Here is a 13,381-nt window from a genome sequence, read left to right as displayed (position 1 = left end):
GTGTCACAGTTTGAGAGCTCACTATTTTCCCAGGTTCTACTTATATATATATATATATATATATATATATATATATATATATATATATATATATATAAAAAGTTTGAGAACCACTGCACTAAATAATTACCCAGTAAAAAAAAAAAAAAGAGCATACGGAAGTAAACCAAACTCAACCTGCAGAGTCATTTGGACACAAACGCAGAAAACTGAAGGCTATTATTGAAAACACAGGGGGGACTAATGGGTTTCCAGGTTGAGTAACATGGACCCATTCATGTGTTTATGGGTGGTGACCACATACTGCACCATGTGTGTGTGTGTGTGTGTTCCCATCATGATCGTATGAAGAATGTGACTCTCGGTGTCAAAGATGGAGACACTGATATACAGATGGACGGGGAACGGTTGGGAAATGTCAGGGAGGTTGAGAGAGAAAGAAAGAGAAAGAGAGAGAAAGAGAGAGGGATTATTTTTCAGCAAATAATTTGCATTTCTTCTCCTTCCCTTCTCCTCCTTGGTGTTTTACATCAGCGCTGCATTGTGTTTTGTTCTCCAACAATCCGACCATTGTTCCTGCTTCAGTGCGAGCGTGTGCCATTTTGTCAAAAATGAGCCACTGCAAAGTGTTTGCCAAACCATAATATCCCAGTGTTTACTCGATGATAGTGTGTGTGTACACAAAAGGAGTCTTCGTCAAAAGCAACTCATCAACAACAAGGACAAGGACATATTTAACGAGAGAGTAAATGAACCGTGAGATTTGTCGCCTCCTCTTTAATCCTCATTAAAGCCAGCATTAGTAGATATTTGCATCGAATGAAATCATTAATGTCACTCCCATAAAACAGTGAACAAGTAATAGAAACAACAAAACACTACTTTATTGACTGATGATCTGTTGGAAAGGGATTAAGAGCATGGAATATATACATACATATTATATACACGTGTGTGTAGCCTACTATGTCAACAATGCATCTATGCATGTGTGTTTTTCATCATTTAGGAGAGTAAGTGGCAGATTTTCTCCCTGAAGTGTGACTTTTCTTGTTTAATCCTCATTGTAATCATAAACCTCCTGCTGTGCTTTATCTGTTATTTCCATTTTCCATTTTCCCCATGTACAGCATCCCCTCTACATAAGCTGTTTGAATAACAACCAGAGCTGTAACGATTCATAGATTATTCGATTATTAATTGATTTTTAACTATTTTGATAATCTTTTATTTTTTTCATGATTTCAACAAGATTTCTGATTGTTTCGGCTTCTTAAATGTGAATATTTTCTTTGCTCCACATAACAAATAAATCATTAAAAACTGAATCGTTTTTGGTTTGTGAACAAAACAAGACATTCGAGAACATCATCATAGCCAGGTTTGACAAACACTGATCAACATTTTTTTCAGCGTTTTCTGACATTTTATGGACCAAAGGCATCACAGTAATCATAGACCCCACGTCATAGCATGACTGCCATCATGTGGTCAAAATCCAGATTACATCATTTAGGATCCAGTCCTGATTCTGAATGAATCTGTGTGTGTGTGTGTGAGAGTTTCTCCCACAGTCCAAAATCATGCACATTTGGGGATGAGGCAATTGGACACTCTATAGTAAACTGGATGGTTTGAATTTGGTGGATGGTTGGTTGTCTCTACGTGTCCCCAGGGTGTGTCCCCCGCCTATCGCCCTACGTCAGCTGGAACTGATGAAAACTTCATGATAACAATGTGTCCTACTTCTTCCTATACTTGGCGAACTTCAGTGAAGTCACTTTCCTTTTTCCATGTTATCAAACAGAGCGGCACGTCGGTTTTAAAGTAACTGCATATTTTTTATTGTGTTAATCAAAAGACATGACTTTTCACAAAGACCTCTGGGAGAATGAGCAGTGCACCATGTTTAACTTTGGCCTTGACCTTTGAACTTTCACCGACACTGCTCTCTACACATGCATGCTACTGTTCTTTTGCCATTATTATATACAGAGCTCTGCTTTCCCCTAAAAACGCTCTTTCTCTCACACACACACACACATATATATAAATCACAAGCACACATTTCTCTCTCTTTCTCACACACACACACACACACACTTACACAAGCCTCTCCTTGTGCTGTTGTGCAGGGGTGCGTCACATGGCCTGGGATACAACAGTGGGAGTGTTTATTGGAGGGCTGAGTGTGAACAGCCAACGCTCTAATTGGACACTGTTCAGGAGAGGAGTTTCCTCATTGGCCAAAAACGTACAAAACATTGAGGATGAGTCATTTTTCAGCAGAACATGAACAACACAGATGTATTTCTACATTAATAAGAAAAAAAGAAAAGAAAAAAATCCACCCCAACGTACCAGCTTATCTTTGCACATAAATACATAGGAATAATAATAATAATAATAATAATAATAATTTTCAACATTGTGCTTTCTTTCTTTTGCTCTTTCTTGCCACCACACCATTGTTCACACATGTTCAGCCACTAACATTGGTCATGCAATTTTTTAAAAGATGAGGAAACAACAGGAGGGAGACACTGCCCGTCTAAATAATAACGCTATGTACACAACTAATCACTTTGAATCATCTCCATTTAGTGTTATTTTAGTGACAATCTGCTGCTCTGAAAATGTGGTGCCAAAAATGCCCAGAGTGTCCACTTTACAGGTGTCAGTCCGTTTTCCGTTTTTCTTTAATGAATTAATAATTACATCTCTGAAAAGAAGACGGTACATAAATAACCACAATGATTCCATACATCTACAATCCCCCGACAGCCCACACACACACACACACACACACACACACACACCTAGTTTGTGCTGCTTTCACCCAAAGACATGAATGTAGAGTTGGGAATACTATTTTGAAAAACACATTTCTGTTATCCAACAGTGAAATCATGTCGAGATTTCACGAACACGAGTGGTTTATCGCTCTTTTCTATCACGTCGAGGAACAATTTATATAACATAAAAGTATGTTTTCCCACAGGTCGCCTCTGAGTCTGCGCTTGTACGCACAATGGACACTAGGGGGCAGGCTACACACACACACCATGTTAGCACAGACAACCAACTAACAATGTTTCTTTACAGGTAAATACACAGATAGATATACATGAGACAGACGAAAGGAAGGAAGACCTTATTGAACTAACTGTCCTTTAGTTAAGCAGCAACACATTAAATGGTGTCGATTGCTGTACGCGACGTTGAAAAGTGATGACAACAGTGTATAAAGTCAGAGATGGAAGTTTTTTTTGCCAACTGTAAAATGCATTGTGGGTAATTTTGTCGTTGTTGTAAATGAATCGGTGCTGAACGAGGAGTCTCATAACATTTGCATATACAGTATGTATTTATCACAAACATTATGCAAGAACAGTGTAAAAGAGCGAGAAGTAAAAGTACCACTTAGAATACAAAAAAAAAACATATTTTCACTCATAAATATGCTGAAATATATACTGTACTGAATCCCAGAAACATGGGTTGTCATATCTGAAGTCCACTAAAGATCTTTCCTCCTCCTCCTCCTTTCCATCCAAAACTACTGTGTTCGTGTATCTCCTTAATATTTTAATACACAAAAACGCTGAACACAATCAAATAAACTCAATAAATAATAAATCTTATAGCAAGGTTTTGGGTCATGTCAAAACTCTTTATACTTAAAAAATATTTATGTATGTTAACAAAGTAACACAGGTAAAAAAAAAAAAAAACACACAAGTCAACCGTGTGTAGGTGAACTCCAGGTCTGACATGGACGTTACAGGCCTTTAGAGAGTGACTTTCTTAGAGCTCCAGCTTTGTCTGTGTACTGTAAACATCTCATCTTTCTCTCACATCATGGAATGCCAGTAGTTTTTTGTTTTTTTTGTTCCACCCCCTTATTCTCTAGTGGTTTTTGGACCAGTGAAGCGATATAATCATATCTGGCCAGATTCAACTACTCTCTAACCATAACTGCATTGTACTCTGTGATTTATTTCGCTGCAACAAGCCTCAGTGTGCCTAAGGAAAACCACTAAGAAACATGCTATGTAGTATAATCCGTACGGCATCATGCTGATTTATTCCACAGGCTGCCCCACACTGCTGGCATCTCCGCACACACACACACACACACACACGGACATGTGAAAAAGTGAGGCTGGTGAAATGATGTGCACCAGGAGCACCACAGGAAGTCGATTAAATTCATCTGTTTGTGTCGGAATACTGTTTAAGAAGAGTGTGTTCCTTTATGTCTGTTTGCTTGTGTGTTGTTTCCAGTTAGAGACCATTATTTTCGCAGTATATCCCAGTTCTCCGTTCTTTCCCGTTGATTAAAACACTCGAGTCCACGTACACAGGGTTTTAAAATCTTCAGGCTTCATTTTGAAACTCGGGAGTTTGTTTGTTTTCCAAGTGGTGTAAGCCCAGAGAGTTGGTGTCCATACTGTGTGACTGTCTGCTATGTACATATCGTGTGTAGCTGACAATAATGTGAAGCCACCCTCCGCCCTCCTGCCCTGGACCACAGTAGAGAAGGGTTTGCTTTTCACGTAATCTGTTTCAACTATTTCTAGTGAAAAGTGTCAATAGATGTTGCAGAATCAATTTGGGCGATAAGGCAGCACATGCAGGGGCTGACCAGTGGGATGATGAGTCGGGGGACAGGTGTACAATATACTGGGGGCATCCATAGAGAAATATACACAATGGAGGAGGTGTAGTGTGTGTGTGTGTGTGTGTGTGTATGTGTGTGTGTGAACACCTCCAGAAGTTCTCAGTCTCGTTCTGTCGTACGCCTCCTTTCCTCCTGTATCAGTCATTCTTTTTTTTCCCCTCTTCCGTCTCTTTCTCTACGCCGTTACTCCCCCGCGCTGCGAGGTGCACGAGGGTTTGGTTTCCCATCGTGGGTCCGGCGGTTTCTCCCCTTCCTGATATCCTGAAGATGCTTCCACTTCTTGTTAGGCGGGCGGACGGCAGGGCCCGCGGAGAGGGCGTCCTTTGCAGGGGGGGCAAACACCTTATCGACCTGCTCGCTGCCCGCGTTCTTGCGCGCCCAAACCTGCTCGCAAATCTGGTCGACGGTGCTCAGGTTAGGGTGATCCACCAGTTGCATGAAGTCCCGGTACCACAGCTTTTGATTGGTCGCCGCTGGCCCGCCTCCACTGCGGACCTGTGCATCCGAGGGTAGACTGGAGACCGAGGAAGAAATTGAGGGCACGACTTCCAAAGTGATACCGAGTAAAGTTTGGGTGAAACCGTATTCCATGGCGTGACACTGGTAGATGCCGATGTCTCTCTTTAGGACTCGGCGGATCAGAAGACCTCTGTCGGTCTGAAGGAGGCGATCATCTAGACGTACCTGGAAAACAGAAATAGCAATAAATGAAATGAAGAACGCCGATCGATTAATCTGAGTTACATCTCGCTTTTCAGGCAGCTCACCTCTTCTCGTGGGTTCTGCGAATGTTTCTGGAAGGTCCAGGTAACTTTGGCCTGAAGGGATTTGGGGATACACTCCAGGAAAGTGCTGCTTCCCTCAACTCCATACAACTTCCTCTCTGCCACGCGGTGCTTATGGTGATCTGCAGAGGGCAGCAGAGACAAAAACATCACGGTTTGATTGCTTTACTTCAGAACATGAACTCACAGGAGGCAAAACAAAAAGTATACAGGTATATGCAGGAAGTTAATTTCAATATATTTCAAGACTTTTTCAAGCTGTATTCAGCAACACATATTTAACTTTAACAGTTTTAGTTTGCAATTAAATCTATGCAGCACAACCATACAACGGAAACAAAGCTCGAAAGCACTTTGACTCAGGTGTTCACCATTTGGGAGTTTATTTTGTGCGATTTCAGATATTATTTTGCGCCAGGAGGAGCACGTGCGCTGTCGCAAGATGCGTAACCTCTTGTTACACACGAGGCCACGAGCCGATCATTTTCACAATATTGATCTATCAACTTTTAATACTTTTTAAGACCCTGTGGACACCCTGAAATAAAAAGGAAAGGGCATTACATAACAGAACAATCCAGAAAGGTCATGAGATTTTAGGTGTAAAAGACCAAATAAGGACAAAGTGACATCCAAAAACAAGATAGAACCCCGAGCTTCCTGGTCTATAATCACTTCAGTGATTCAATAATGAAACCAGGTTTTTCTGTGTAATGAACGTGTTTATTTGTGCTCCGTCTTCACAGGACAAACATGTCATGTGTTAACGTGGAGTCTTAGTCAACAACTGATTAATGACAGCCTTTGTGAGGGCACTGACGGGAGAGTTCAGTACACTCATACATAATGACAGCATCCTGTGCAACAGGAGTGTGAGGATGTGTTCGTACTTGTGGGGGTTATTGTGAACATGTGTTTGATGTTTAGTGTCAAACAAGGCGCTGTTATTGTACTGGCAGGAGTTTGTCACCACAAAAACCTCAGCGCTCGTACTGACAACAGGAATCATCGGCGTGAGCGCGCATTCTCAGACGTCAAGAAACTTCCAACTTCCCCAAACAGCAGTGTGAAAAAAGATTACTGGGCGAAAACAATGGCACGAGAGGTGCCAAACAGATTGCTGACCACGGCTTTTGGGCAATGCCACTCTTATCACAGACAATTACTCTGACCTTCATTAGCTTAACACAACCTGCTCCTGCATGCCACATGATGTAATCGCATTACCCAGGAGCTCCTTCAGTTTGAGCGATTATCCTGATTCAGTTATGTGGCAGAAAGACAGATAGCAGCAGAATGCGGCTATTGTGGTCTGGGGTGGACAGCGGGGTGGGGGTCAGCAGAGGTGAAGGGAGGAAGGATTTCAGATTTTTGGCTTGGGGACAGTGTGATGTCAGATGCCAAGAGTCTCAGTGAATCAGAGCAGGAGCTGAGTGAAGTTTTGTTCTTATTTATGGAGCATACCTCTGCTTCAACTCAACAATGGGCCAACCAGCAGTGCCGCTCAAAGAGCAGAGAGATCAAAGCATCCAACGCTTTTATGGTTGCATTTGTAGACTAAGCAATAGACTAACAATAGATTTACTGATGCATGTACAAGATACAAAAATGAGAAGATACGTTTGCTTTTTTTTCTGCATGTATCAGTTGATTCTTATGCTCAATGAGGTTGCTGCTGGAGGAAATCACTTCGTAATGCATTTTAGTTATCATATTATACTCTCACCCTACAAATTAACCTAGTTCCCTAATGAACTTTGGGCAAAATACCTTAAGGATGAAACACCACAGCAGTTCAATCACCCTGCCAAAACAGCCCTGTTCAGAACGCTCGGTTTTGAGTGCTTGTCTCTTTAAATGCAAATGAGACACTGGAAACTACGTCAGCGTCACTGAGGCTCCAGGCTAAGGCTAACAGCAGTTAGCATTTAGAAAAGCCATCATTTGCTGACTCTAGCCAGCACTGGTCACGTAAATCCTCTGAGGCTGGAAGTTTGTGTAGAACTCTGTGCTGCACTGTGCAGCCAAGAATAGAACACTTCCGGATACTATTGCCCTCGCCTGCACTCTCGTGTTTTTGGGGACAAAGTGGAGCTCCACGAGACAACAATTCCAGGAATGTCTCATTGTGACGTAGCAATGAGTGCGGAAGTCAACATCACATGTTTTATTTCCTGTACTTAGACGATGGAGGACCACAACAACATGAGTAAGTCATCTTTTTTCACACTCATAGGGCCTCCAGAGTCCCAAATATAAGGATTTAAATGATTAAAAAGTTGATTTTATTTTTATGATATGTCCCCTTTAAAACTGAACACATGGGAGTTCTTAATCATACTGGCACTTCCATCCATAATTAGTTGAATCTTACCTCCAGAGCAGAGAGTGTTGGGGTCTCCGTTCCTCACATCCTGACGACGGAAGCGCCTGCAAAAATGACATTGAGTAATTTGATAATTATCGGCCAATTATCTGTGAATAATTTGTTTGTTTTATTTTGCACATAGCAATGAACGGTCATCGCGTGCGGCGCCGTCACTTTGTATCACAGACCTCTTGGTGTTGGGCAGATAGCGAGTGCAGGATGTTCCGTCCCAGGCACAGTACGGGTCTCTGGCCAGGCAGCACTCAGCACAGGCTTTCCCATACACACTGCAGCGGTGAAGGGGAACCTGGGCAATGCCGGTGTCGGAGCCCACATACAGCTGTTGCTGTGAAGTGACAAGAGGTTGGAGGGATATGTTTTAAAAGAGTTAAATTACAAAGTACAACAACGAGGCTTTGTGTGCACGCAGCATTTGCTAAAAAGATCATTTAAGCTATACATGGACATGCCATTTAGTAGAGGCTGTAATTTGAAAAATGACATTCCTTTTTATTTATTCTTGTTGAGGGAACAATAAGTTCTCCATTACTATTAAATCATTTGACTTTCTGTATAAGAGACTTACTCGTTTTGAGGAGATCTGCATGTTGTTGATAGACGATGCGTCCTGAGGAGCAGAGAAGATTACATCACATTATACTACAGTATACGTCTGTCATCTGCTATTATGGACGGAAATGATCTCATGTGAAAATTGACAATGCTCATGTGTATATATAGATGTGAAATGGAGACATAGAAAGCGTCTTACTTTGAAAACCTCCAGCTCTTCCAGTAGAAGTTCCTCCATATTGTTCCAGCTTTCCTTGGGGACATTGATGACTTTGAGAACGGTCCCTTTGTCTGAAATAACAGACGCAACAGTTTTATTGTGTTGTTTCATTTTTTTTTTTTGGGTATTGCTACATTTAAATGTAAAGAGCAAGTGTGACAGCAAGTCATTATTCACCTGTGCCAATGAACATGACATCGTATTGTCCATCAGCGGCGTTGACTCTGTCCACAGCGATCTGCGTGAAGCTGTAGTCCACGTTAGTTCTGACGAAGACGGGCCGCCGACTCATAGGATAGACCGGATTATACATCAGAGGATGGTGACGGGCAAACTGGATCACATCATCAGGGAAACCTTTAGTGGATTCAAAGCTGCCAAATGTCTTGCTGGGACACTAAAGGAATACAACAAATGAAAGTTTAATAAATCGTTTTCTTTGTTATTATACTTAAAGGTGCCATATGTAAGAATGTGGCCAAAAACGGTTACTACATTCAACTTCAAAATAGAAGTTTTGTTTTCTGACGTAAATGGCAACCCGTGGTTGCTTGGCAGCTGAGACTCTACTGACTGCAATGATTGGTAGACGGCGGTAGGTGGCGCCACATGCCAAAACATGATTTCAAAACATAAACATGATTTGCAGTCTGCAAAATATTTTTTTAATGCAAATATTTTGGCTGTACTGTTGTTGTTGGTGAGTTCAGTTTGTTATATGAACATTATTCCTGAGTCTCTGTGACATATTAGGAGGTTTTTATGGCCGTTTGCTTTAGATTTATTACATAATGCATCTTTAAAGTGTATTTTTAGTGGTAATCCATTTGCTGTACATTTATCAGGACTTTTCTCGGGCATTTAGTAAATGTGTGAGCATGCATTCAAGGATTTAACTTCCGTTAAATACAGAAATGTAATAATCCAGCCAATCCTTTTCTACTGTAAAGGATTTACCGTCACTTTTTTTTACAGAACCAGAGGTTCTTTGTGACGTTTGGACTCAAATATTTCACAGTGACTCATATTTGACGGGTAAATTTGTTTTGTGGAATGAAACTTCTGACTTGTCAACTCTTCAGTTGGCCTGAAGTACAAACACACACACACACACAGAGCCACAGAGAGGTGATTATGGTGTGATGGGTCACAGGGATGTGAGAGAGATTTTCTCCAGGTCAAAGTCCAGCTTCCCTCTCTAATTAAAATTCCAGTCGTGGACTTACATTCCACGATAATGTAATTTTGCTGAAATAATTTGTGGCCTCCTGCATTATTTATGTGCTTCTTTTTCCTTAAGTTGAATCAAACTAGTTTCCCTTTTAGTCTGTTTTACAGAATTGCAGTGCATTAGCAGTTTTAATCCAACAGTTCTCAACATTTGATCTGATCATTTATAACCACTACTTCTTATTTAAATACAGTTCTGCATAATTCAGTGAAGTATTTTTTTTTTTTTTTTTTTTTTAAATCTGCTTACAAGCCAGAGTGGCATGAGAGAGGGTTTACTGTAGGCCAGAAACCCTATTACTATTCTGCAGTCATACAATAGGGATTGTTTTGCTGTGGTAGTAACAGCTGAAGCTCTGCATAACAAATGTGCTGACACGAGGTTTGTGTGCTTAGCAGAATGTAAGGGCCTTAATAAGCACTTATTGATTATTAGGGGTATGTGGGGGAGCTTTTGGATGACATTAGGTCTTACAGAAACTCCAGAGTACAAGAGGTGCAGCAGTTACATGGGATTTGGTGTGAAAGTGGTTCAGTGTCCTTTGTGATTACAGATTACTCTACTCTATAAGATGTAGATAACGATAGCTTACATCAAAACATCAGTCATTCACATGTTGCCATCGTATTGTGTTTATGTGACACATTAGTGACACATCTAAGCAATTTAGTGTTAACGTTTAAGATTATAAGTCCTTGAGTTGTTTTTTTTTCAAAAAGTATTCAATTAAAAAAAACATGATCATGCATTTTCAAAGTATTTCCTGCATAAATACATGAAATGGAAAGAGCTACATATGCGGTATGACTATTATGAGAAGCGAAATACATTTGACCGTGCACTTTTGCCATGAATAAATAGCCGTTACGGTTAATCCACTGGTGAGTCTTTACTGTTATTAACATACCATTCCTGGGCGGGGATAAGGCACTTTTCCCTGGAAGGGGACCCATTGGTAGTTGGGCCCCTCTTTGTGAGCAAAAGGCCCCAGGAAGGCCCTCCGGATGTCATTCATGGAATAGAGGCACACAGCTGAGCCTTTAAATACACTGCTGCTGGGCGACATTGGGGGGAGCTGGGTTAGATATGTCAAACCACACACACACACACACACTAACGATGAATAGACTCTGACCTGGAAGTAGAGAAGACTGTGTAGACCAGAGGGTTCTTTCTGTCCCTCGTCTGCAACAGGAACACATCGCCTGGGGACGGACACACACACACACACATTCAGTTCAGGTGGTGGCAGTCCAGGGGTCAAAGGTTGAGAGAAAGATAAACAAAGCCCTATAGCCATGTCTAACTATTGTAAAGACACATTTTTCTGATAACTAAGGGTCATGACATGGAACAAAATCCTCTACTGCCTTGTGCAGTGGTGTGTAAAACCAAATGAAAAAGTCCCATTGATGTATTTTTGTAATGTCTGTCATTTAGTCGTCGGCCACAAAGAAGATACATTTCACTGCGGTTTAATTTAAAACGGTTTGGATCTACACACACATTTTTAGAGGGCTGTCACTTAGTAGTGATTTGGCCTCAGGTGCAGACAGAAGATAAAAGACTCATTGTTCATGTGATGTAGAGTGATGGTTGTGATGGACAGATGTAGCCTAAGGTCAGGTGAGAGTCTGGACAAATATTTTCACTTAGTTCACCTTTCACTGTGTCACAGGCTAATACACAAATTATATTAGAGCCCCCGGAGATCAATCGCGAGCATCGCGAGAGCTGAAACTGCTGCAGCTGCAGCTTTGCAATTCCATGTCTGTTAAAGAGTTTCTCACCTTTTTTACTACAGTATTGTGCAAAAGGTCTTGGGGGCACCAGCAACTTTGTTGTTTTTCTGTCTGTCAAAGTCTGTTAATTGGCATTTGGATTTGGAATGATGTGACTCAAAGTTGGTCTGTCAGTGACTTTAACTCATACAACATGTGTCTGTGATGCTCAATCATGTCTTGAATAAACCTGGTGCAATAGAACCTTTTTCACAGCACATATTTGTCAACATAAAATAGTAGGGTAATACTAGCCAGGTGCAGTAATCATAGGTCTGACACACTGGCCTAAAACATTTGCACAGCACTGTATATGAAGTCAACTTCAAAGAAGTTCTAAATCTTCACTATATAGTTGTCCTTTTTGAGTGAAATGACCTTTTCCCTATCATAAAATGTCTTCTATGACCTCTGCCCACAATCCACAAACTTAAGACTTTTAACCTTGCCTCTGGATCCCGTCAAATGAAAATAAATGATTGGTTTTTGTCGTGTGGAGACTCACCAGAGACGGAGCCTGAAACTTACTTTGAACCCATAGTAAAAAAAAAACACTGGCTTTAGACGAGGCCAGAATCAATTACCAATTAATCTCTCAATCATGCTTTCTCCAGGTCTGCAGGAATGCAGGGCTGAATGGTAATCTACAATTGTGGTCAAAAACCCTGGACCACTCATTATGCTGTCCTCAGCATTCTATCTCCCTTTGCTTCTGTGTAAAAATCCGACAAAGCAAGGTTGGAAAATTGGCAACTCTTAGTTTCACTCTTTCTAACCTTGGAGGAATCAGATAACTGTATCATACTGCAAAATAGTTTCAATTGGCAGAGGGACAGTAACCATGAAACCTTGACCAAATGTTGCTGCTTTGTTATTTGAGTTGATATTAAAGTTCACCGCACATTACCGCACCAGTTTGAGGTATGAGCGAAGCCAGAAGTGGGCAACCCGACACCCCTGACTTCTTTTATTTGAATGTCCTGCAGAGCCTTTACTTCAAACATAAGTGATATTACAGAATATTTATATCCATTAGTGCTGGACACGTTAACGGCTCTAAAGTAATGCAGTTTTTCGTGCCGTGGTACCGGAGTCCATGCTCTGTTTACCGGTTAGCTCCGTTTACCGTTAGCGTGCCTACAGTTGAACTAGAGCGCTACAAATAACCAGCGCACCTGTGTACTGTGTTTGTTTTTAAAGTTTAGCGTTACTTTAGAGACTCATTTTAACAATCAGGAGTCGCGTAAACATGACGCCACGCGGGTCTTTTTCCAATCAGTCGCCATGTTAACGCCATGTTAACATTGACGCTGTTCACGTGCCCACCACTAATATCCATACATCCGTTCAGTCATAAAATACTTGATACAGACAGTGACTCAGCACACGGTGAACTTACGCAGCTCGTCGAAGTACGTGTCGCTGCCGTCCGCTCCTGGCACCGAGCAGATGAGACGGGTCTTGAGGAACGTTGTCCACTTGTTGACCAGACTCCGCTGACCGCCCATGTCATTCTGATTCAACACATTATTGTGTGAAAAGAGCACTGGCATTAATCAGACAGCAGTCATTCAACAGTTTATGATTAAGGATGTTTCACAAGTGTTACAGGGTGTATAAAATAGGCTAGACTAGAGGGGCTGGTAAACAGCTGACATAGGAAAGGCGGGGGACACCCTGGACAGGTCGCCAGTCCATCACAGGGCCACACAGAGACAAACAACCATTCACCCTCACAC

General features: G+C 41.4%; 1 protein-coding gene across 1 annotated transcript in view; it reads right to left on the bottom strand.

Moving 5' to 3' along the window:
* Nucleotides 1-1,807: 1,807 nt before the first annotated feature.
* sema3b (sema domain, immunoglobulin domain (Ig), short basic domain, secreted, (semaphorin) 3B) overlaps nucleotides 1,808-13,381 on the bottom strand; it is a 24,148-nt gene continuing 12,574 nt past the window's right edge. Inside the window, exons 8-17 of the mRNA XM_083895274.1 lie at nucleotides 13,042-13,156; nucleotides 10,997-11,066; nucleotides 10,769-10,913; nucleotides 8,808-9,027; nucleotides 8,610-8,701; nucleotides 8,424-8,465; nucleotides 8,026-8,183; nucleotides 7,844-7,899; nucleotides 5,452-5,591; nucleotides 1,808-5,368 (exon numbers count right to left, since the gene is read on the bottom strand). Coding sequence (XP_083751400.1) covers nucleotides 4,868-5,368; nucleotides 5,452-5,591; nucleotides 7,844-7,899; nucleotides 8,026-8,183; nucleotides 8,424-8,465; nucleotides 8,610-8,701; nucleotides 8,808-9,027; nucleotides 10,769-10,913; nucleotides 10,997-11,066; nucleotides 13,042-13,156 — 1,539 coding nt within the window. The 3' untranslated portion in view covers nucleotides 1,808-4,867. The remainder of the gene's footprint in view (nucleotides 5,369-5,451; nucleotides 5,592-7,843; nucleotides 7,900-8,025; nucleotides 8,184-8,423; nucleotides 8,466-8,609; nucleotides 8,702-8,807; nucleotides 9,028-10,768; nucleotides 10,914-10,996; nucleotides 11,067-13,041; nucleotides 13,157-13,381) is intronic.

This window comes from Microchirus variegatus (genome assembly GCF_963457635.1).
Source record: "Microchirus variegatus genome assembly, chromosome: 9".
NCBI classification, from domain to species: domain Eukaryota; kingdom Metazoa; phylum Chordata; class Actinopteri; order Pleuronectiformes; family Soleidae; genus Microchirus; species Microchirus variegatus.
The sequence above is the reverse complement of the archived record's forward strand: the minus strand, read 5'-3'. Positions and strand labels throughout refer to the sequence as shown.